Raw genomic sequence first — 24,849 nt, 5'->3', positions numbered from 1 at the left:
TGTAATATTTTAACCAAGGCCTGGTTTTTGTCATGAACCAAGTAACAATTAAATCTGAAGGATGTTACATGGTGACTGGTGCCAACTCAGGCTAGGTGTTCCAGCTTGGCCACCATATCCTCGTTAGTTTTGACGAGGTCCAGTGACTTGGGTGTTTGCTCCCCTCTGTAGTGAGTTGGATCTTTAACATCTTGAAATAGAAAATTGTCTTTCAGAGTTTATACAAAATGTGGCGCGGGATTATTTAGGTCATTTAGCGTGGATTCATTGATACTCAACGTAATAATAAAAAATGATAATGAAAATAATAAACTTGATAAATTAATAATGATAATAAATACCCAATACTGTAGTAACATCTAACTGTTTCACTAAGGTTGTTTACTTTGTATTTTAACTGAAGTTTTTAGACAACACAGCTGAGTGGAGTGTGGTAACCATGGCAACGGAATGTCTGGTATGTAAACAAACACAAGTGACTGGTGGGTTGTTGTCCATTGTTCTCTTAATAATTCTCATGAACAAGGTGAAGTTAGTGCCAGCTGACGCCTAAAAATAACAGTACTGTACTTGTAAGAGGACAACTACTGTATATGTAAAATGGTTACCATTAATAAATAAGACTGACAGGTAGTGAAGGGGAGAAAACAAAACTGGTAAAGTTTGGTTCAGTTTACTAAGTAACAAACTGGTATGTACCAGTGAATGTCATCATTGACTGGCTGGTTAAATAATATCTTATGATGGAAATAGAAACATTATAACAATTACAAAGAAAAATATAAAGTTCCCATGATTGGGAATTGTTCTGATACTTAATGTTTTGTTTTACTTTGTTTATTCAACCACAATATTAGAGTCCCAATTGGATAATGATCAAGAGGATAAAAGTTAAAGTAAAGTAAAAATTAAGTAAATTTTTGTCCACGTGTTCATTGGTTGATTGTAAGTAATAAAACTGATATGATTTTTTATTTTTATTTTAAGTATTTATTTTTTCATCCTTTTTAGTTTTTCTTTATCTACAGTCGTAAATCACCTGCAGTGTGCAGGGTATGAAGAATGAGAAAAATTGCTGGGTAAAATATGTAAAAAAAAACGATCACATGAGGATATGACACTGAAATAATGTCTCTTTGGGTTTTGTATGCAAAGAAATTAATTATTTACCATAAATATTCTGCAAAAAAATCTGCTGTGTCGGCGCGTGTTGTTGTTTGCTCTTTGTTTCAGTACAACAACTGAACCACTTGGTCCGAGCATACTCTCATGTCCACAAAAAATATAAAATTACACCAAGCCGCTTCTAGAAAGTTGCTTTCATTGGTACCAAATATCAAAGTAAGTTCTTTCTGTTTAATATGCTGGCTCCCCTTGGCTTAGAAGTTAGATTGGTTAGGTTTGGTTCTATTATTATCTGTGCATTGTCATATCGTTTTTATTACTATCATCCAAAGAGTATCTGTGGAAAGAACGAATGAAATGAAACTGCTCCTTCTGGTGTAAGCTGTCTGCTCCACCTTTACCAGTAATAGTTAAGAATAAAGGTCTGGGTTATCCAGCTACCTAACGAAAAATCTCTATAAAAGAAAACCTATTCCTACTTCAGAAATAAAGAAAATTAGGTGGAGTAACATTACCTTTTGTATTCAGTTTGCCCTTACAATGTAACCCTACAGGATATCACTCAGTATTACCACTTGTGTATGGGTCCCCTCTCTGCTGAATGAAATTGTCTGGCATTAGCCAAATAAAATATTAAAACTGGTATCCCTGTATTAGTCCAACAACCGTAGTAAGCTGATAACCAACAGAATAGGATAAATAAATAATGTACTGTACTACTGTATACTAATATTATCTTAAAATCTCTCCTCAGTGTTTATATTGATCAGGAATATTCTTCACAACTACAGTAACTGGAGGAGTCATATAGTAGTTTTGCCAGTAAATAAGTTCCAAGAACTTAAGGTACAAGAAATATACTCATGATGGTGTTTCAAGAAAGATGCTGAAGAGCACATAGGCCTAGTGAAGTGGATCTGTCCCCTCTACAAGAAGAACTGTCCGGTAAATAAGAGCTGAAGGATGTTGTGGGAAGACAGAGATGTTCGCTTTGATATTACTCCCCAGTAAGTATTTTGTGTATAATAAATCACAAAAGTACTGTTCTCTAACAGTACCGTACTGTACTGAGCTGTAGATTGATATGGTATCACACACACCAGGCATGTACTGTACCCTAGTATTTTATAGGCTTTATTCACCCTATATGAGAAGAATGTTAAAATTCTTCTCATATACTTCAACATATGAAAAGCCTAGAAAAAATTACTTTTTGTTTTGGTTTTAATTATAAGGTGCCTGGGCATAGTACAATATTACTGTATACTGTAGTAATTTTTACACTAAATTTAAGTGTTACCTTAAAATTTTGGTATTTTTCCAGTGTTTAATTAATGCTGTACTGATAAAGTATTTATATGATAGTACTGTACAGTATTAGCAGAATAATATTGCGATAATACATTTATAGTGCTATTATTATTAGAGGTAGTCCCTGAATTACGACCATCCAACTTTTGAACACCCACAATTACCAACGGGATCCCAATGCATTCATTGCAAAAATTTGTAATTAAGATCCCATGTTTTATATTATTTTTGTTATTCTATATTGTTTAACATCACTTTATTTACAGTATTTACATTATTTATTATGTATGGGATATTTTTGTTGTTTTGTACAGGCATGGTTGTGCTTTGACCTAATCTAAATTATGGAATTAACACTGTTCTCGCTTATGAACAAATTGACTTATGATCAGGGTCCAGGAACGTGTTCATGTCATAAGTCGGGGACTGCCTGTATATTATCCATGTGATTTGCCTCTTTATTGTTAATAAGAGGTGTGTTAATTATGCATTTGGTTTATTATTATTGTTGTATTTGTGCTGATAGACTGTCTGGTCAGTTTTCAGTGTACTGTACTGTATGTATTGTATTTGAAAAGAATGCTTGTACCTGGTACACCCATGTCCATGCTGGATAAGTAAACATGTACTATACTGTACAGGTAGACCCCAATTTACAAAAGGGTTCCTTAAGTTAAAGCACAATTTCCCATAGACTCTTATTAAAAAAACTGAGATACTTTCCTCGGAAAAATTTTCCAAAACATCAGAAAATGCCATACAGTATAATGCAATAAAACATTGTTTTAGCAAAAATTTTGGTGTACACAATAGTAATTATAAGCCAATAATTAAGATATACTGTACTGAAAATGAAATACATACAGTACAGTACAGTACTGTACTTATGAAAAAACAGACAATTATGGAAACAAAGTGAACAGTGAAACACTAAGCCAACATCTGTATAATGTAATTGTATAACCTGTACCATAGTACATTAATATGTACTGTAATATTTAGAAAAAGTCATAGGAGTATGTAAGCAAAATATAAAATACAGTACATAGGTATTGTACAATACTTTTATGTACAAAACAAAGAAAATGGGTCAGATGGACAGTTGTGTAAAATTTGGTCAATGCCATTTGTAAGAGAACCTCAACTCTTACCTGGATGGTAATTTTTTTAGTTTTTGTTGTGTTTATTCATATATTGGTACAGGTACTCCAATTTTATATTGTACTGTACTGTATTCTTTCTACTGATTCATGATTGAAAAACCAACATTGAATAAAAAAAGCATACAGAACTTACTGTGCTGTATTGGTAGCAAAAAAAAGCATTAGTTTAGCATATTTTTGTAAAAATTTATGAAAAATTATCCACAAAACTTATTTTGTTTTTGTAACTCCAGTGCAGGGTAGTACAGTGGCAATTTGTGTATCTCTCACCAGTATGTCATGGGTTCAAGTCCTGCTTGGCTCAGACAGATGTGGAAAGGATGTTATCCAGTGTGACCCTACCGAACATCACTGGTTTCCTCTAGGTACTCTGCTTACCTGTACTAACATGGACAGACCAATTACCCGAACAGCTAGTAAGCTGATAAGCGGTGAAAAAAAAGAAGCTTGTGACTTTTTTTTTTAGTAACTGCAAATTTTTATCAAGCAAATTCTCATAGATTGGGGTCTGCCTCTGCTCTATTTTGATATTTACACAAGTTTAATTTACTCAAGTTGAAATAAAGAAAATTATTTTGTAGATTCTAATCAGTCTGTTTTTGGTCTAGACAGATGAGAGTGAGGTCTGGGGAGCGAATGATTGACAAATTAGAATCCATTGAAGACACTAAAGGGAATTCAGGAGACCGTGGTCGACTTGTCATTACAAACTTGCGGTTAATCTGGCACTCCCTGACCATGCCTCGGGTATCACTATGTAAGTCTTTAACAGTGTTTCTAGATTTTTTGTATTAAGTTATAACTTTTCCATTTACGGTAATGTTGTTATAAGAGTTTACATATAAGAACAACCATCTGACTCTGAAATTATAAAATAGGTAATCCTCCCAGGAAAAATACTGGTTGTATACAGTATACAGTGCAGTATACTCTTTTGTACAGTATTTATAAACAAGTTACAGTACTGAATTTTATTTGTAGTTCTTAATTGTGTATTATGGACCACAGCGGTCGAGTGGATACAGCACTCGCCTCCTGTTCTAGGGGTCGGTAGTTCAATTCCTTGGCATCCTCAGTTCACCCAGCTGTAGATGTGTACCTAAGTTTACAACTTGGGGAAGTGAATGCAGTACTGGCCTCACTACCTCCTTGTCTACCAAAGGCTTAGTATACAGTGTGCTGTATCTACACTGTCCATAATGGGCAGTCATGCCAATAGGACCCAAACTCATTTTCAGTTGTGTATTATTCTGACTAATGAGAGCTCCTGGACAATACATACTTTAGAAGCCATTGCCATAAAATATTATATGAGCCTAGACTAATTTTGGACAATTGTGCAATGTGATAACTCTACTGTATAATGTGAATACTATACTACCTCTGTACACAGTACAGTATAGATTTGTGTGTGAATGCTGCTTTATTCTTGATGATTACCATGTCTTTGTATTCGTCATTTGCTTGAAAGGATGATGGACAGTAGTAGTCATCAAATTCAGATTTTCTCCAGAGAGAACATAGAGGAATCATTTGACTGTGTTTACGACATGACAAATAATTTTGATAGTCAGTCCATAATTTAGTAGCTGATAATACAGTGTATACTGTACTGTATTGTTGAGCAGTATTTTTCATGGATGAAAGAAAAAAGGTAAAAGCTGAACCTCTTTATATAATAGCTCAACATGGGCTTTGGTATACTGTATACAGTGTACTGTGTTTGTCAGAAGGGTATGCTTAACATAATCTAACTTAACCAATATAAAGTAAGCTTAACTAAACTTAATCTAATCAGCCTAGCTCAACCTTACCTAACCTAATTTACATAAACTAAACCAAGCTCAACCTTACCTTGCCTACCGGTAACGGATGGAGAGACTCAAACATTTAGACAGCCAGATCGTAACATCTTTAACATACTGTATCAGTAAATGATGTGTTTAGTGAAGATTTCAAATGTTCACCTTGAATAAGACAGAAAGAATACGTATTCAAAAGTATCACTGCAAGTAGAAAAGTTTTAATAAAAAGTACAGATAAAGAAATATCCTCACAGAGATTAAGGTAAAGGTGTTGCCTCAGTTTAAATATGACAAGCATGTGTACTTAAAACACTATCAAATGGAGCAACACCTTGTTATAGATTCCAATAAAGTTTGATGTCATGCTTTGAAATGTTATTTTTTTTATAATTGAGTAAATATCATGTCTTCTCATGTGTAGTACTTTTTATTACGACAGTATTTGTATTCTGAACCCAAACTTATCTTTACAGCTGTTGGGTTCAACTGCATCATAAATATTACAACAAAAACAGTGAATTCAGTAAGTTGTGTTACTCATTTGTCTATCAGGTACAGTACAGTATTTACAAGTACAGTAGTCTGTGTTGAGTGGTATCAACTGTTTGCTTCAGTCATGAGATTATTCAATTCGTATAACAACAGCATCATGACACATTATCTTCTCTGAATGTGTTTTGTATAAGACAGTAGTGCTCTGGACATCCAACTTGTGGTAAGTTAATTTGAATCCATTATCAGACATGAGTTGAGATGGGCAGAATTACTTAACTACTGATTTTTGGGATGATTTATATTGGTTAAGCCTAACTTAAGAATCTTAGGGTAGGCTTGATTGATTCATAACATTCCTGTTCAAGTACTGTAACTTTTCCATTATTATATATTTTATGATTTTAGGGGTAATTTTGTATGGGGTCTGGGAAGGAGGAATCACACTGTCACTCCAGGTTTTCACATGAGAAGGTCTTTTCCTCTTTTAGGGTTGCCATCCTCCAGATCTCTAGGGGGATGATGATGATAGTGTTATCTTTTACTTTACTGATTTGAAAATGTTTGAAAGTGGACTGTGTGAGAAAAGACTTTATTACATATCTATACAATATTATTCATTTGAGATATATACGTACAGTACGGTATACATATTGTGTATAATTTCAAACCTTTTACAGTGGAGTGGCTCCAGCAGAACCTCTTCCATGTGCCACACTGTGTACTGTACAATAATTCTCCATCTAGGTTACCCTCTCATATATGGACTGCATTTTCATATTTATTTCTCCTATAATCTTACCACTTCAATCCTTAATATTGTTGTAGTCACTGACTCCCTATTGATTCTTTTAAAAATCTTGTGCTATCTCACTTTTATCACACTTCCTTCTAAGACCACTTAACTTTTCAGTTACATTTCTATTCCCCTCTACTTTGTCTCTGGCTGGACGCCCCACATATTGTAGGCGACACTTGCACGAAGACCATCTCCACATTTTTTGTTCAGCTCATCAATTGCTTCGAGTACTGTACAAGGTTTCCAGTTTCTTTTGGTATACTTCATATTCTTCTTTATTAATGCTGCTCTGTATAGGAATACAGTGTAGACAAAGCTTGGTGTAGTGTAGGATGGGATGGTGGAATACTGGATGGTGTTAGGGATTTATAGAACTTGGTACGGTAGAAAGATAATAAAAAACTGCACAGTTCAAGGAAACAGAGTGAATGGGTCAGAAGAGAGGATCATCAAAGAGAAGACTTAATAATGAGTGCAGAAACAAATCAGAGACAATATAGTCCTTCCAACCCAGACCTATGAGAGTGAAAACTGAGGCTTGACTCAGAATGAGAGAAACATGTCTAGATTTCAAACTAAAACTCAACTATTAGAAGTTTGTTTGTGGTATTAGATAATAGGTGTAAGGTGATGAGCAATGATGAAGTGTATTGGAAGTCTGTGACGGGTAAGGAATCAGACATATGGTATAGGGAGGGTGGATGTTCAAATTGTAGACAGAGTGTACAGTACAGTACATAAGTGAAGTAAAAGGAACTGCACTGGTGGGAAGGTAGACAGCTTCCTGGAAAGGAAATGTGTCATGTTAAACCTCAAAATTTCCCAATTGTACCTTGAGCTTTGCAACAATTTTTTTTTTTAAGTACCCTGTACAGTATTCTAATATAGTTTGATGATTACAGAAACTTAGGGGGCTAACAGAGGCTCTCTATATTCTCACTAAAGCAAATAATACAAGATTTGAGTTCATCTTTACAAACCTTATCCCTGGAACCCCAAGACTCTTCACATCAGTAAATGGAGTGTATAAGTGAGTACAGTATTGAAGGAGCAGTATGTTAGATCATGGGATGGTAATGAGTTAGTATTTTGTATGTAGGAAGATCAATGTTTTCATAACCCATAACCCAACTTAAAGATTCTTGAAATTCTAATTAGTGTTGGACTATGATTCAACAGAGCTTACACCTCCTCTAAGATGTATCGTGAATTGAAGCTACGTGGTGCCATCATTCAGAATAAGCAGCTGAGGATTTTACCTCAAGAACAAATATTTTCACGTGTTAATGGTGTATGGAACCTTTCCAGTGACCAGGTAAGATTATCATCAGCTTTTTCTATCATTCTACTGTCTATATTCCATAAATGATACAGTACCAAATACTCTACAGATACCTTATTTATACAGCATATACTGTACTGTACAGTATATCATGCATTAGCTTTCACCACCCAGTTTGAATGCTTCACTGTACAGTATTGGCTCTGTTGTCTGCACCCATCATTTTAGCTTAATTCTCCCAGTCTATCTCTGCTTCCTCAACCCATCCATTTTTATGACATACAGTACAATACATACTATCTTTCCATATTCATATTTTCCTTGTGTCTGAGAACTGGAATTTTTACCTTGTTGGCCATCAGCCACTTCTCTGCTGATACAAAATGCTCAAGCCATTGCTATACCGAGAAGCAATAATTTTACCTCTGAAATACCTGAAATACTTTCGAAAATGATTGTAAAGATACATTTTATTTTTGTTCATTATGCAGTACGTATCCCTAAGTAAATCAATACCGGTATGTGCATATTTACCTTATTTAGTAAGTATCATTGACTACGTTTTGTTTTATCTCTAGTTAAGTTGAATGTATTACTATTTAAAACCTCATTAAGATGTAACACTAAATATAAAAAAATTGGAAGTTATTGTGAGTTTAATAGTAATAGGCATCTTTTCTTTCCAGGGTAACTTAGGAACCTTCATCATCACCAATGTACGGCTCGTGTGGTTTGCTAACATGAATGAATTGTTCAATATATCTCTCCCTTATCTACAAATAGCATCTGTAAGTGAGCATTTATATTTAAATTATCTTTTTGGATTTAACATGAGTACACTGGGTACCTGAAATATTTTTCATAAACTTTTATTCACGGTACTGTACTTTTGTTGGCATTGAATTACATTTCAGACAACTTGCTACATCTAAACCATGTCACCTACCTAGCTTCACCTCATCTTGTTTTTCCTTTACAAGTTTATATCTTATTAACATGCCAGATTTTTTTAATTTTTCCTTATACAGGACATAAGCTTTATTTGTTAAGGAGTTATTGTCTTCCTAGGGGTACAGTGGTCAAGTAAATACAACATTCTCCTCATGTCCTAAGGGTCAGTGGCTCATGCCCACTCCTCCTAGCTATAAATAGGTACTAAACAGTTGGGGAAGTGAAGCCAGCTGAGTGCAGTGCTGGCCACACTGCATTCTTGTCTACTGAAGACTTAGTGTTCATTGTGAAACATTCACACTGCTCCTATTGGGCACTCAGTATTATTGGACTCATTGTCAGTCTACCTTTTGTTCTTCAATAATACAGGTACAGTATTCCAATTTTATTTTACACGTACAAAAATTCCAGGTTACCCCTTTATTTAATTATTTGTATACAGTAGTTGTTTGTTAATTCCTTATTTTTCACATTTTCAAAACACTAGATTTCGTGTAGCTTCACAGCAGACTATCATTTATTAATTCTTCTTACTGTATTTTGTTGTAGGTAAAAGTTCGTGAATCAAAGTTTGGGATGGCATTGGTTGTAGAGAGTTCAGAGGCAAGCGGAGGATATGTGCTGGGATTCAGAATTGATCCAGTGGAGAAGCTACATGAGGTTCACAAAGAAATCTCTGCCCTGTATAGTGTGTATTCCCAGTGCCCAGTATTTGGAGTGGAGTTTGTCTTGCAGGATAAGGTATGGACTTATGTATAACTTAATCTTTTATTTTGGATGAGGATCACTTAATGCATATTAAAATAACTTGATGATATCCCCTTTTGTGATATAACAGCTCATATAGCTGAGGGGTTTAATACATCTAAAATAATGATTCATTGATAAGGTGTCGTCAGTAGTCTTTAATGCTGAATGAGTAACTTCTCAGAGAATCCAGGGAGAAAATACAGTGGAAATAGAAAACAATTAAAGGAGAGACTTTTGATAAAAGAAGTATTTTTCCAGTTTCTTCTAGATTTGGGTGGTTACAATATGAACACAATACCTCGAGCCTTTTTACTGGTCAGTGCAGGCCAGGTAGGCAAATACTGTATTGTATCTCTTCAGCATCAATAGAGCTTGTTAGTGCTATTGATGTTTATGCCAAAGCATTTTAAATATTGTTCAGAGTTTGGAAAATAATTACTTCTTTATCCGACTCCTATATGCTTCAAGAACAACACTGCTCACTGTATTGTCATCATATACATCTTGGGTGATATTTGACTATTTCATATGTAATTTTATTATCTCATTTCTTTTATGATCATGTAGCTTCTTTCCCAAATTTACTCCCCTAGATTGTTAAGTAATAATATGAAAATGCAGTGCAGAGTGATACACAAACACTCATCACTAACCGATTAGTAAGTTGAGGAAGGGCCATATAAATTGCTCTCAAAACTCTTCTGGTTTTATAATATATTAATGTATCAGTACATCTATATATCTATCTATAAAACTTGCAGTTTCTTACATTAACATCTGAGCTGTTAATGCAAATTTTTTTCCAGTGCCACTAACACAGCATATGAGTTCGTGTTCATCTTTGTATGATGTCTCAGACACGGATGGTGTCTCGTTATGCTTTTCCCTCTCAGATTGCTGTCAACAGAAATTCAGGAAACCGCGTATATTTTCTCTGAAAAGAAAATTTATTGGTGTCTGAAATCACCCCAGAGATGGGGTGACTTTGGACAACAGTGCTACAGGTAATTCAATGGCTGTACCTGTTAGAGCCTGGTCGGACAGTCTTGGGGTGGCTTTGGACATCAGTGAACTCAAAAAAGAATTGGGCAAAATCTGCAGGAACAAAATTACTTATACTGCACCATATTTAGGTGAAAAAGGGAAGAAGAATCAAGAGAAGGGAAAACTTTTCTAGAATATTGTATTACATGGAAATAACATGCTACAGGTATTTGGTTCTGTTAGGGGCTCATTTTTTAAGATTATGTATTAGGAAAGAGAGCAAAACAAATTTAGCGGGCCACCAGTGCTCAGTGTGCATATCTTGTTTTACCCTTGAGCTGAAGATTACACATTTTTTATAATTATTTCTTTATCAGTTCCATGCATAATGCCATTACAGTTCTGTACAAGTTTTATATCATGCAATCTTGCAAATATTGTATGCGTGAATAATATAGGTGTCCCTCGCTATACGAGTGGGTTAGGTTCCTGAAAACAATTCGTTAAATGAATTTTCGTTGAGTGAATAAAAGAACATATCAGAAAATAGGGTTCGCTTCCCCAATGACAAGAAATCTCCAATATTATACCCAGAAAATATGAAATCAGTTCATGAACAACAAAAAACTTACCTAATTAATGATATATTTACTACCTAACACATTAAAGACATTAATAAAATAACATGTACCTGTACCGGGTAGATGAAAATATTCAATTAAAACCATTAAGAAAGGTAAAATGAAAGTTTAATACAGCTGCCATTTGCATAGACACTGCCTGCGTCACACGTGGCTGCCCTCAAGCCTCACCATATCAACCCAGCATGGCTGAGGATGCTCCCCCTTCTGACCATTAGTACTGTAATGACTCATCTGCGGTTGAGTGTGAGATTATTTTTCGGGAAAGTTGATTATATTATGATATTGTTGTATCAACCCAGCACCAAATGAACCTAAAAATACAGAGAACAGTACAGTATGTATAGGAATTACAGTATACTGTAGTGAAATTGCATAAAGATATGTTAAAGTAGTCCTGAGGGAGGGAAGGGGAGGGATCCATCCACCTGTGCTACCTCCCGCTGCTACTTCCTGGTACACTCAACACCCAATTTTTTCTTTGTACTTAAGGCACCGAGCACATTAAAATTACTTTTTCACAAATTCTGTAGTTACCAGTACTTACATATAACACTTGACAGTACAAAACAGTTGTTGACAACCAGACTTACGTCTGATTTCTTGAAGCAGTCCAGATAAGTAGAATTATGTCCCCCCTCCTTCCCCCTTAGATCACATTTTTCGGACTCTCGCTTTCTCCGGACTAGGATCTGCCCAATTAGTCCGGTGTATCGAGGTACTACTGTACAGGTATTTAGAAATCTATAATTAACATCGTATCCTCATCAATGTTTGTCAAGAAATGGAATGATTGTAGGCAAAGCTGTAGGGAATCACAAGCAAATATATGAACATCATGGTTTTACTAGGCTTAGTTAACTGTACTGTATACTGAAATATTGTCTATGCATATGGATCTTTTAAAGCCAATCTTGCCTAAGACATTCCTTTGTTTTTAATACAGCTGATGGGATGATCATAAGTATGCAAGATATTGTTACATAAAATTACTTAGTGAGTTTTATTACACATACTGTATTGTAATTAAAAAGTAAAAATTGCACAGACAAATTACATTAAATACTGTGTACTGTATAAGCTTTGCATGTAAGTTAAATTCTTTGCTATTCATAGAAATATTAGTTTCGCTTATAAAGTACATAAGTGTGTAAGAGTTTCTATAAGAAGTGATATATACAGTAATGTGATTCTATATGTACAAAAGAATAAAGATGATACATGCTTCAGTCAAAGCAATAGTCTTCATGGACTTGGAACAGATTAATGTTTTTGAAGAGTCCAAGTGGTGTAAAATTAAATTAAAGGGAGGGGACTTATTTATCGTCGGGTGTATCTACAGATCCCCGAACTGTGGCCCACTAAATCAAAGGAACTTAATAGACAATGTGGTGATGCTCAACCCTAGCCACCTCCTTATCATGGGTGACTTTAACTATGGCGACATCGACTGGAGAAACGAGTTCACCCCAAATGACTTGAATAACCCTGCTACTCTTTTTGTAGAAACTCTGAGAGATAATTTTCTGTTCCAACATGTTAGAGACCCGACACATTACAGAGGGAGCAAACACCCAAGCCACTAGACCTCATCAAAACAAACGAGGAGGGTATGGTGGCCAAACTGGAACACCTTGCCCCAGTTGGCACCAGTCACCATATAGTGTTGTCATTCAGATTTAACTTACCTAGTTCAGGATAAGGCTAGGCCAAGGTGCAAATATTACAAGGGAAATTACAACGGGAGGAGGGAAGAGATGAGAGGTATCAACTGGCCTAACTCATTAAGGCACAAGAACGCAGACACTACGCTGAATATCATAACTAGTAAAGTGACCCATTTGATCGATAAATATATACCCAAGACCAAACCCAGTGCCTCTAGGAATACTAGGGGATCCCTACACATGAACCACGCGGCGGTCGACAGACTTAAGAAGAAAACCCAGAAATTCAAGACGTGTGTTGGGTCAAATGATGAGCAGGACAGGAGGATGTATGCAAAAGCCAGAAACCAAGCAAAGATAGAGTGTAAAAGGGCTGAAAAGGAATTCCAGAGGCTGGTCGCAAGCGCGGTCAAGTCAAACCCAAAGGCTTTTTACCACTATGCAAAGTCAAAATTAAAAACGCGAGTAGGGGTATCAGACCTGAGGCTTTATGATGGTAGTTACGCAGATTCTGACCAGGATAAAGCTGAGGCATTGAACAGCTTCTTTTCCTCGGTGTTCACAAGAGAAGATGCAGTTAACCTTCCTGCGTTTGAGGACAGACGGTTCGATACAGAAGAGGGTATTAGAAATAAACTGTCCAGGCTAAAGGTCCATAAGAGTCCCGGCCCTGACATGGTGCATCCTAGAGTGCTAAGAGAGTTGTGCAACGAGCTTGCCGAGCCCCTGAAGATCCTGTTTTGTAAATGCCTGGATGAACAAAAAATCCCCAGTGAATGGAAAGTGGTTAATGTCAGTCCTATCTTCAAGAAGGGCGATCGTCACTCCACGAACAACTATAGACCGGTGAGCCTGACCAGCATAATATGTAAAGTACTTGAGAGTATTATCAGAGATGCCACAATGGAACATCTACTACGAAACAACCTTGTAAAGGATTGCCAACACGGTTTTATGCCAGGGCGCTCCAGCTTAACACAATTGCTCAAGGTATTCGATATTTGGACCCATATTCGGGAACGGGGTGGTAATATCGACAATATTTACCTAGATTTTGCCAAGGCTTTCGACAGTGTACCCTACACGAAAGGCTGCAAATCAAACTGGAAGGGTACGGAATTCGGGGAAATGTCCTAGCTTGGATAGAAGACTTTCTACATGACCGCAAGTAGTGTGTGGTGATTAATGGCATGAAATCATCATCCATACCTGTCACAAGCGGGGTACCACAGGGCAGTGTATTGGGCTCGCTGTTGTTTCTTTGTTTCATAAATGACATGCCTGACGTTGTACACTCCTCCGTACAAATGTGTGCAGATGATGCCAAGTTATTTCGGGAAATCAAGAACCAAGCAAACTGTGAAGAGCTGCAGAAGGACCTCTGTGGGCTCCAACAATGGTCGAAGAAATGGCTGCTGAGATTCAATGTCACGAAGTGTAAGAGGATGCACCTGGGGTGTACCAACGGTAAGGAGGCGTATCATATGTCCCAACGGGATGAAGAAACTGCACTATTTGAGACTGAATGTGAGAAGGGCCTAGGTGTGTATGTTGACAATGAGGTGAAGTTTTCAGGCCATTGCGAGAAGAAGGTAAATCAGGCAAATAAATAAATGGGTCTTATAAGAAGGTCGTTCAGACATCTAGACGGTCCGTCCCTTGTTACGATCTTCAAGAGTGAAGTGCTTCCCCATCTGGAGTACTGTCACCCCGTCTGGTCCCCGAGATATGCTAGGGACTGTCAGTTGGTTGAAAATGTTCAAAGGAGGGCCACCAGACTGGTGCCTGCACTTCAGCACCTGAGCTACCCTGAGAGATTCGAGCGCCTGAACTTGCCTAGCTTATACTACAGACGGGCAAGGGGTGACCTAATTGAGGTGCATACAGTAAGCATCTCAAGAGGCACTACTCAGTCGAGTGTCCTTACTTGGAGCTGGCGGACGCTCGCCCCACAAGGGGTCACAGCTCAAGATTGAAGAAGCCGCAAGTCCAGAAAACCGTGAGGGCAAACTTTTTTGGAGTGAGAGTTGTGAACTCTTGATAAAATCTACCAGAAAGTGTTGTGATGGCACCGAGTGTGAGCTCTTTCAAGACAAGACTTGACCAACACTGGAGCGAGTTCAGGTACATTCAGGAGTCGGTGCATGCCCAGTACTTGCCAACAGTGCGTAACAGAGACGTGACCGATCACCCAAGCGGCTAACGAGCCGATCTTTTGGTGAAGAGGATAAAAGAAAAGGAAAAGTAATCAGAAACGTGACCGATTGCCCAAGCGGCTAACGAGCCGATCATTGGTGAAGAGGATAAAATTAAAGTTAAGTAATGGAATTAAAAAACATTAGATGAAACTTAAGCCAAATTCTGAGAAGGCTATGTCTCAAGATTTCATTGTAATGGATGTTATTGAAAACACATGATCTGTTAGGCTGAATTAAATGTTGTATGTGTAGAGTACTGTACTGTATTACTAGAATTTTGTGTATATTTATGTGGGTCTCTATAGTTCACTCTGAACGCCCAACCCATGAGAGAGGGGTTTAATCCTGTTGCCAGGCAGGGTTGGGGGGACATTATTTTGCTGCAATATGTTCTGAGCTAGGCACTAATGATCTCGGTAACCCTTGCTAAGTTTACCATGCTTGTTTTGAGTTTGTCACCCCCACAAATTGTAGGAAGTGCAAAAAATAAAAAATTACATAGTTGAACAAACACATTAGTCATGGATTCCTTATTTTTATGTGTTGAGTTGCACAGGACAAGTAAGTCAAATGTATAGAGAAAACTCTTTGCTCTAGAAATAGGAAACTGCTTCTTAGATAAAGATAGATAAATAGATGCCTTTTTTAAACAAGTTCTTTAAATTTAAAAATTTCATGACCTTACATACTGTACATAACTAATACTTTGCAGAAGAAAAAAAATCTTCTGCACTCCATAAGAATAAATTTTGGATATAAAATTGAGCACTACAACAATATGTTATGTTAATATGTAAGTAACTGGTAACACAAATGCCATCAACTTTTACTTGAAATTCTGTATGAGATAAAGCTTGAAATTATATACCATATATGATATAAAGCCATTAGAAATTAAAATCACACTTCCATATAATATAAATGAAAATAGATACAAATTTTGCCCATTAGCACTAGCACTTTATGCACTGTGGATATCCAGGAATGGGTGTCATGCATTTTAAGCTGAATGTGAAGGTACCGGTATTAGCCTTGAAACAACCTTCTGCATCATAGTACAGTGCTCTTAGTTTATTATTTATAACACTAATCGCATGATGATACCAATCAAATGAAAATATAAAGGCATTTTTGTTTAGCTAGTATACAGTCTCTCCTCGACTTACGACATATTCAACTTACGACAACCTGGACATACGACGGCCATGGTCGTATAAAATATTTTTCACATCATGTATTTTCGAGCCCCGACGTCAGTGATCGCGCTGTGTACTGACAAAATATTTGTTTGTAATTCCCTTTAAAATGGCTGGCAAGCATAAAAATTAGGGTTCTCGTAGTGCTGAGAAGAAAAAGACCCATTTTAGAATTTCTATGTACTGTATTATTTTCGCCTTTTCGACTTACGACCTGGTCATCGGGACAACCCCGTCGTAAATCGAGGAGAGACTGTATTACATTCTCTTCTTCTTAGATCTATGTATTTATTCCTTATATTGTCTTAGTTATAGAGGTGAGCTTTGTTGTTTAGTCACAAGAAGCTACAAATAGAAAACTTGGCATTAACTAGTACTGTACAGTTCACAATTACTCTTGCCACATCCTTTATAACCCCCCCCCTGCCCCCATACACACTTGCCTACACTTACCCTTACTGTTTCTTTGATACTCATACATAGTAGCTCAAAATTATTTATTTTAATTGTCACTTCTATATTAGATACCACATCTTCAAAGAATTCCTGTCCTTTGATTCTATTTTGAACACATGAAAGTCCTGCTCTTCATATTAATTACCTTACTGTTAACTAGCCACACTTCATAAACTTGTTCCAACACTCTTTGGTGAACATTAACCTTGTTGGTGGTACAGTACCATCATATTTTTAATTATTGTCTTTTGTGTATGCTTTTAAATTTCTTTATAATTATATTCTATTCATTCTAAATAAAGCTGGTGATGTCTGTGTAAGGTACTGTGAAAACAAAGTAAGAAGCAGCTTCAGGCAGACTGTGTGGCACATGGTATGAAATGGACCATTGACAAATTTCATTATTGGGAATTTTCTTTCACATACCATTTTTGTCCTTAATTCATGCTTTACATTTTTGTAGAGCAAGGATTTTTTGTTGTATCTAATTAGTTATAATAAATGAGTGAACTGATTCAACATGACACAGTGCTGAAGTATTGGTGAATGTTGTCAGTACAATTATTTGATACAGTTCTGTACTTTCTTTGCAAGATTATCATGTGTGATGTTGGTATGATACTGTATCACTAACTGTATACATACCATGGTTATACTGTACATGTATAAAACATGTATGCATTTTGAGCTTTTTCCCACTTAATATATACTGTACAATGAAACTGGAAATGAGCAAATACTGTACACACTCACATATTCCTCTTCCTTTGTCATCATTCATTCTTACTACAGTACGTACTGTAAAAGATATGTTCCGTTGTGGTACACCTGTATTATCTTCCCACAACAAAGATTCAAATCTCACTTATCTCTCTCATTTCATACAAGACAACATCACTTATCAGTATCATATCTTTTCCCAAATTTTACTCAGTGACATACTCCCTACTCATTCTTGCTAACTGCTGTTTTCTGGATATTCATCTTCCTCACTTGCAAAGCATCCTTGTCCTACCCTTTCATTCCCATCTTGGTGTTTCTCCTTCTCTTATACTATCCACCATGGACTTTACATGCTTTAACAATATTTCACTTTCCATTCTCTCTCTGTGTCTCAGCAGACCCTGATCTGCACTATGCCCAACACTTCTTCCACTTACACATCTCCTTATTTTTTTGTTTCTTATTGTTTGTATTCTATTCATCCCATACAGTGCCCTCATGTGTGTAATTTATGTTGTTTCTTTCTTTCTTCTTCCTTTTGCCTCCCTTCCATGCTTCATACCCATATACAGTAGTCATTTCACCTTAACAATATTCCCATTATTTCTGTGTGTCTCCATCTTTATATTCTGTGGCATGGTTCCTTTTCATTCAGTTTACCTACTGCTTTCTTTCATATTTTTATGGTTCAATTTATTACACATTGTTTCATAAGCTCATCCATCCACTGTCTAGATAACTGAAATACTCCAGTTTATTTCTATTTAGTCTTATATTTATTTCTTCTATTCTTATCTCTACTTATTTTTAGTATATTTTTGTCTACATTCTTTATCATGAACTTCTAGTACACATTCTCCAAAACTATCTAACTAACATTTGTAGATTTTCTTCAGATTTGCTCACAAGAACAATTTAATTTTCAAACAGTAACTGATTTACTGCCCATTAACATCCCAGATCATTTCAATATTTACCAATCTTGTACTTATCCCCATCATGCTTGCTTTCACCTTTTTCTATTACCTCATCTATGACAATTATAAATTACCATAGGGTTATGTACAGTCCCAGATAAAAGTCCTGTGTCAGGTAGTTTTGGCTAACCTGGTTATGTGGCAATGTCGGAGACACAAATGCACCAACACACATGCTGGAACTACCGGGCCCATAGTTTAAGCGTCGCTCTGTAGTTTAAGGGGCATGTTTCATGCCAAGAGTGCCATGTTGCCAGTAATGTCAGGAACAAGCCAATGAATACCATTTATAATTATTCAGCTTAAATTGAATGACGAGAACTAATGTATATGTGAGCACAGACAAAATGCCTCCCCGCACACACATGCCGTGCTACACCATCTGCTAGACACTTCAATCATGTGACCAATCCATTCTTTGTTGTGTCTATGTGCACATCCTCTTTGAACTGCAGTATACCATGTATCGATGACATGAGTTGTCTTATGTGAGTATCAGGAGGACAGGTATAAACAATCCTGCATAAGAGATACTTTATTTCAAGTCATAGCAGAGAGGGTTCCAGATAGGAAAGAGGGTTGGTTCCAGACAGCAGGGCGGCAGGAGTGAGGTGCTCAGTAAATTTTTCCTCACATTCCTACTTATCATCAGTGTCACATTTCATTGGCAATCTTGCTACCATTTTTAGTATTATTAAGTGCCACATTTGAGATATTAACTTTACATATTACAGGGTTCTTTGGTAATTTAAAAAAGAACAGAAAACATGATGTACACTCCCCCCCCCCTTGACTGATACACAAACACGCACACACAAACACACATACATATACTAGTTTAAGCGTTATTTTGTTTCGGAGTGTGCTCTATGTTCCAATTGGTAAAATTGGGCGCTATATCATGTTTATATTCAAATTAATCATTATCTTATAATAATTCCAGCAATGTAAATTATATTCTCCCCGGTCACTTCTGTGACATTTTATAAGCAATAAGCATGAACTCAATCTAAAGGACATAAATAAACAAAAAATACGCACTTCACTAGACCTTCGGTGCCAACTGTCAAACATGTCACTGTCACTCCCCCCATCTTCCCAGCCAGGGTTTGGTGTTATAGGGTTTAAGTTTTTATCTTATATAATATCACAGACTAAAGTTAGGAGAATATAATTTGTATTGCTGGAATCCTTGCAAGACAGCAAATAATTCGAATATAAACGTCATATATTTTGCACAAGAGATAAAACATTTTGCTCTTTATATGTCTAATGCGAGCTATAGCACGTTTATATTCAAATTAATCACTATCTTATAAGCATTCCAGCAATGTTAATTTTATTCTCCCATGTCAGCTTAGCAACATTTTATAAGAGAAAAACTTATAGTTACTCTTAAGGACAGATAAATAAATAAGCGCTAGACCTTGGCATCAATTGTCAAGCGGCCATCCGGCAAACTAAAATTTTGCCAGACGACGGGAGGTGCCGGACAACAGAGTACTGGATTAAGGAGGTTTAACCTGTATTATACCTAAAAAAAATTAAGTCATTTTGAAAACAACAAAAAAACCTACTGTGTATGTACCAGTACCTAACTACTTTCAAAATAGTACCTACCAGCAACTACTGTATTGTAACTGCAAAACTAAATAAAATATACTATACGGTACTGTACTGTACAGTTGGTACATTATCTTTTTGGAGGGCGATCAGGGTTCACCACGGGGTGAGGAGGGTTGGGTAATGTGAATTTGAACATTTGGATGGAACATTTTTTGGATAAGTGAGAATTGCTTTTGGACAATGAAAAAGAGGTGTATTGTATGTATCAAATTTTTGGATAAGTAAATTTTTGGATAGCAAACATTTGGATAATGAGGGATACCTGTACTGTATTTTGTACTGTACAATGCAGATGACTAGACTGTTCTGGTCGATGTTACCCACATAAAATCAGGCCTATAATGACAAAAGTGACCCAATTGCCAAGCATAACCAAGGCAAAGAAATGACGACTGGTTTTTGGTTAGGGGGTATGTTTTATTATCTGAGCTTTTTTACTTTCCCAACTATCTAGGGTTCCATTGAGATTGGAAAATAGGTGTATGACTGTAGTCCATGATGACACTCTTTACTCCTAACCAATAACTCCTTCGACAGAGAATTGTCAATAGTTGAGTGTCTCCTTTCCTCCCTGTCATAGAGAAATAAGCCAATCATTGAAAAACAAAACTGTTCCTACAAAAATGTGCTTTAATACAAATATTTGTCAGGCTATGTTATCACAGTATCAGTTTTATGGTAATTTTCTCTCTATTCTTTCACATCAGGAGTGTTTGCTTATTTTTTTTACTCAATGGAGGTTTATTTTTAGCATCTTTAAGGTTACATTCAAAATAACAAATAAGTTTTGGTATTTGAGAAAAATTAATTATGTTAACTTAAAGTGCTATTTTTCTGTTCCACATTGGATCCAATTTACTAAACAAATAAGGGAAATGTTTTTACATAAATTACTGTATACTGTACTACACAGTAGTATGAAATTTGTTTTTAATATTTTATTTAAAAAGCAATGTTATTTATAACAAATACCAAAGTTTTTATCTGATCCCATGTGTTGTACATATTGTTACTGTACAGTACATAAATTTTTCTTTTGTAATTTGATTCTGATAATATTCAGCTTATTAATGAATGAAAATCATTTGTATGTTTTATTTAAGTACAGGTACTGCTTAGTACTGCAGTAATAATTGTGGTTTATAGGGATCTAAAGTAGTAAGAGTGAATGAAGAGAGAATCTGTATTAGCTCTTGGATCCAGCCACCTTGCAGTCTGTATGGCATGAAAGAACTTGTAAAAGTGGGGAAATGAAATAAAATTATGTCCTGCTGAATGAAATTATGGAGAAGAAAATGAGGTTTCTCATTCTACCAGTTCGTTTGTGTGGGTTGCGACTTAAAAGCCACCTTGCAAATACTGTACAGCACTGGTATTTTAACAATATTTGTACATTACTGTATATAAATCAAGGATTGTTGGAGAGTGATGACCAAGGATTTGCTTAGATGGTATGGCCATATCAAAAGGATGGGAAGTGAAAGATTGGTAACAAGAATTTATAAATCCGAGGAAGGAGGAAGAGGAAGAGACCAAGAAAGATATGGATGTATTAGGAAGAATAAATACTAGAAATGAAAAGGATACACATCTAGGAGGCAATCAAGTACTTGTACTTGAATGATAGTAGAACATGGCATTAAGTGGTTTGTGTGGATATTGCAGTAGTCAGAAAGAGTGGATGACAGCAGTGAGAGGAGAGTCTGTACAGGTATTTGTTTTTGATTCTTGGCATAATGCAGCTTGAAGGGTAAAGGCTTGCATTAATAAAATAATATATTTTAAGCTTTTTGGTGAAATGGGTGCAGTACAGTACTTTAATTGCTGTACTATTTCTATTGTTGAGTATATGAATGGGTATTCATTCATTTAAAGATTACTGTATTCCCTTAGTGAGGGATATCAATGAATATGACCTCTTATTTATTTTTCTTTGGTACAACAGCCAAACATAGATGATGAGCAGCTGGAATTACCAATGGAAGATGAAACTGAGATAGACGAGAGTGTGAATGACACAGCTGATGTGTTGGCAGCGTACCTGGCAGATGGTCATCACCACGACCGGGAACCTGTCTTTTCCCCTGAACTAGGATTGGCAATTGAGAAACTGAAGGAAGGCTACACCTTACAAACTTTGTGGGAAGTTCTACCAAGCTGAACGCTCTTGTACCTTTGTTTTGTGAACCTCAGTTTTGTAGTGTGCATAATGTAATGTACATGTATTTTTATGAGGAATTGTTGTTAGAAATTTGAGAAGTATATATGCACTAAACAGTACTTAATACTACAACTTGCTTAGTTAGATAAAAAAAATGTACCCCAGTAGCAAATTTTAGCTTGAAATTTTTGTATGTTTACACTCAATGACCAACTTACATAGTTAAAGCAGATGGTACATGAACCAAGACACTAAGAATTTAAGATTTCGTAATACCTGTACTGTATTCATTTGTGCTTGTATCCCTGTACAGTACAGTACTTGTCCCATAATGCTGTTTCACTTTCTGCTTCTTACTATACTGTGCTGTACTTATTTACTCTTTAATTCTTGCTTAATATTTATTTATTCCTACCTCTTATTTACTACCAATGTACAGGCACTTCATACTACTATTGGTTCAGTTACTCATAGTAATCTCTCTGTTAGCCAGAATTTTTGATCCCAGAACTCTTCAGTAGCCTTTTTTTTTCTTTTTACTTTTTTTTTTTTTGAGCAATCTGAGAAATTTTGGGAAAAATCTCACCATTTCAGGCATTGGAATGGATTTCCAAGAGATTGCATCATCTGTCTGATGCAGGTATGCATGCCGGGCACGTGGGGGGATAAGCTCAGAGTAATCATGTGCTATGATTGGCTACTACTGTCATGTAACTGCATGTGATGACTTTGGTTGGTTGATGTATCTTGCGGCCTATCTCCTCAAACTCTTGCACCGTGACATTCTTAGTTCACTGTTTGCTGCCATTGTACAGTACGTACAAGCTTATTCGCTCGCTCACTGTTGTTTTCACATATGATCTGTGTTGTGCTGTACTGTACATTACTGTACAGGTACCAGCATATAATCAGCCAAGAATACCATGAAAGCAGTGTTAGAACATAAAAAGGGTTTAATGTTACATATATTGTACAGGTATCCCTTATTTAGCGTTAATTTACTTAACTTTCATTCTGTTTATCGATAAAAAATTCTGGCACCTTTTCTCACTTTACGTTAGGTCAAAATTCGGTTTAGTGATTGCTTGACTCACTGGTAAGGGGAAAAACTTGGGATGAGGTGGCTTGTTGCCATTGTTGCATGTAATGAAACTATAAAAGTTGTGGAAAAATCATTACAGTACTCTAATGCGGCTTAGAAATAAAGAAATTAAAAGCATGGGTGTGTATGTGTGTGAAGTGATTGTTGTGCGGAGGCAGTGGGCTGTAATTGTTGCTGACTCGCCAACCACCTGTGCTTCCTCCCCCCGCGATGTGATGTCACGGCATGCACACAAACACATACACACGTCTCAAGAGTCAACTGGGTGACTGTCCGGCTGAACTGTGTTGCGTCGCCCAAAGGATGGTTTGAGTGTGGAAGGAATTGTCTAACTTAGAATCATATCATTTATAAGTTTGGTGTAAGTAAGTCAATCATTTAACTTTTAACTGTTTATAACAACATCCTTTATAATTATTATTATTATTATTATTATTATTATTATTATTATTATTAGGGAGTGCAGTACAGTACCCAGTGTTTACCATCCTGCCGTTTGAACCTGATATTTGCCCTCCGTGCTTTGCTATTATCCTCGTTTAGTGATAATTTTGCTTAATGTTAGGTTTTCAGGAACGCAACCTCATTGTTAAACGAGGGATGCCTGTATTGTACAGTATACAGTATTCAGTAAGTGTGAAATGTACAGTACTGTACATAGCAGAATGTACCGTGTATGCTAGTGTGTAGAGGGTGTATGTACAGTATACAGGTACTCCCCGACTTACGACGGGGTTAGGGACCGACATCCAGGTCGTAAGTCGGAAATGCTTAAATAACACATAGAAAATCGAAAATTTGGGTCTCTTTTTCTTCTCAGCACCACAAAACACTCACTTTTAAGCTTGCCAGCCATTTTAAAGTGAATTACAGATGAAAATTTTGTCTGTGTACTGACTTTGGGACTCAAAAATACATAATTTGACCACATTTTGGTACGACTGAAGCAGTCGTAAGTGCGGGTGGACTTAAGTCGAGTCGGTCGTAAGTCGGGGAGTACCTGTACAGTGCATGTACAATCCCTCCTTCATGGAGCAACATCTGCTACAGGAGATGGTACAGGACAAAGGCAGGCCATCCTGTATCATTTAGCCTGCCTACTGCATCACAAGCTCAATTGACAGCATCTAGTGCTGTTGCTTACAAGGGGGTCCCCGAGTCAATACGAACGAGGTCCCATAAGGTCAATTATTTTAAGAATCTGACATAGGTACAACTGGTTCCTAGTATTAATGTACGAGAACTAGTTTGCGTGGCGTAGCAGAGCAGTGGGTCTGCAGTAATGCGTCACCCAGCCATGCACCTTGAGGGAGTGTCATTATGCCTTAATCTCACCTCAGTAACATTTGTGATCAGGTGTAAACCGTTGTTTTTTGCTAATTAACAATATTTTTCATTAACTCTATTTTTATGTCATCATCATGGCTCCCAAGTGCAAAC

At 36.4% G+C, this 24,849-nt stretch overlaps 1 protein-coding gene across 3 annotated transcripts; it reads left to right on the top strand.

Moving 5' to 3' along the window:
- The first annotated feature begins 463 nt into the window (after nucleotides 1–463).
- Nucleotides 464–22,859, top strand: LOC121861487 (Bardet-Biedl syndrome 5 protein homolog). Of its 3 annotated transcripts, XM_042359276.1 has the most exons (11): nucleotides 464–482; nucleotides 1,880–2,132; nucleotides 3,873–3,964; nucleotides 4,208–4,356; nucleotides 5,878–5,927; nucleotides 7,598–7,725; nucleotides 7,875–8,010; nucleotides 8,664–8,765; nucleotides 9,478–9,669; nucleotides 9,937–10,008; nucleotides 22,092–22,859. In XM_042359276.1, exons 4-11 carry the CDS (start codon nucleotides 4,212–4,214, stop codon nucleotides 22,305–22,307), a joined length of 1,041 nt encoding a protein of 346 aa, XP_042215210.1. In that variant the 5' UTR covers nucleotides 464–482; nucleotides 1,880–2,132; nucleotides 3,873–3,964; nucleotides 4,208–4,211; the 3' UTR covers nucleotides 22,308–22,859. The 3 variants fall into 3 exon arrangements, with proteins under 3 accessions (XP_042215210.1, XP_042215209.1, XP_042215211.1); XM_042359275.1 differs by lacking the exon at nucleotides 3,873–3,964; XM_042359277.1 differs by lacking the exons at nucleotides 3,873–3,964; nucleotides 9,937–10,008.
- Nucleotides 22,860–24,849: the final 1,990 nt, after the last annotated feature.

This window comes from Homarus americanus, unplaced genomic scaffold, assembly GCF_018991925.1.
Source record: "Homarus americanus isolate GMGI-L3 unplaced genomic scaffold, GMGI_Hamer_2.0 scaffold24260, whole genome shotgun sequence".
NCBI classification, from domain to species: Eukaryota; Metazoa; Arthropoda; class Malacostraca; order Decapoda; family Nephropidae; genus Homarus; species Homarus americanus.
Note: the sequence above shows the minus strand (reverse complement) of the source record. Positions and strands in the feature narration are given on the sequence as shown.

Coding starts and splice junctions, on each gene's coding strand:
- LOC121861487 (XM_042359275.1), top strand. CDS start 2,089: ATGTTGTGGGAAGACAGAGATGTTCGCTTTGATATTACTCCCCA. Junction 2,133..4,207: donor CGCTTTGATATTACTCCCCA/GTAAGTATTTTG, acceptor TTTTTGGTCTAG/ACAGATGAGAGTGAGGTCTG. Junction 8,766..9,477: donor CTTATCTACAAATAGCATCT/GTAAGTGAGCAT, acceptor ATTTTGTTGTAG/GTAAAAGTTCGTGAATCAAA.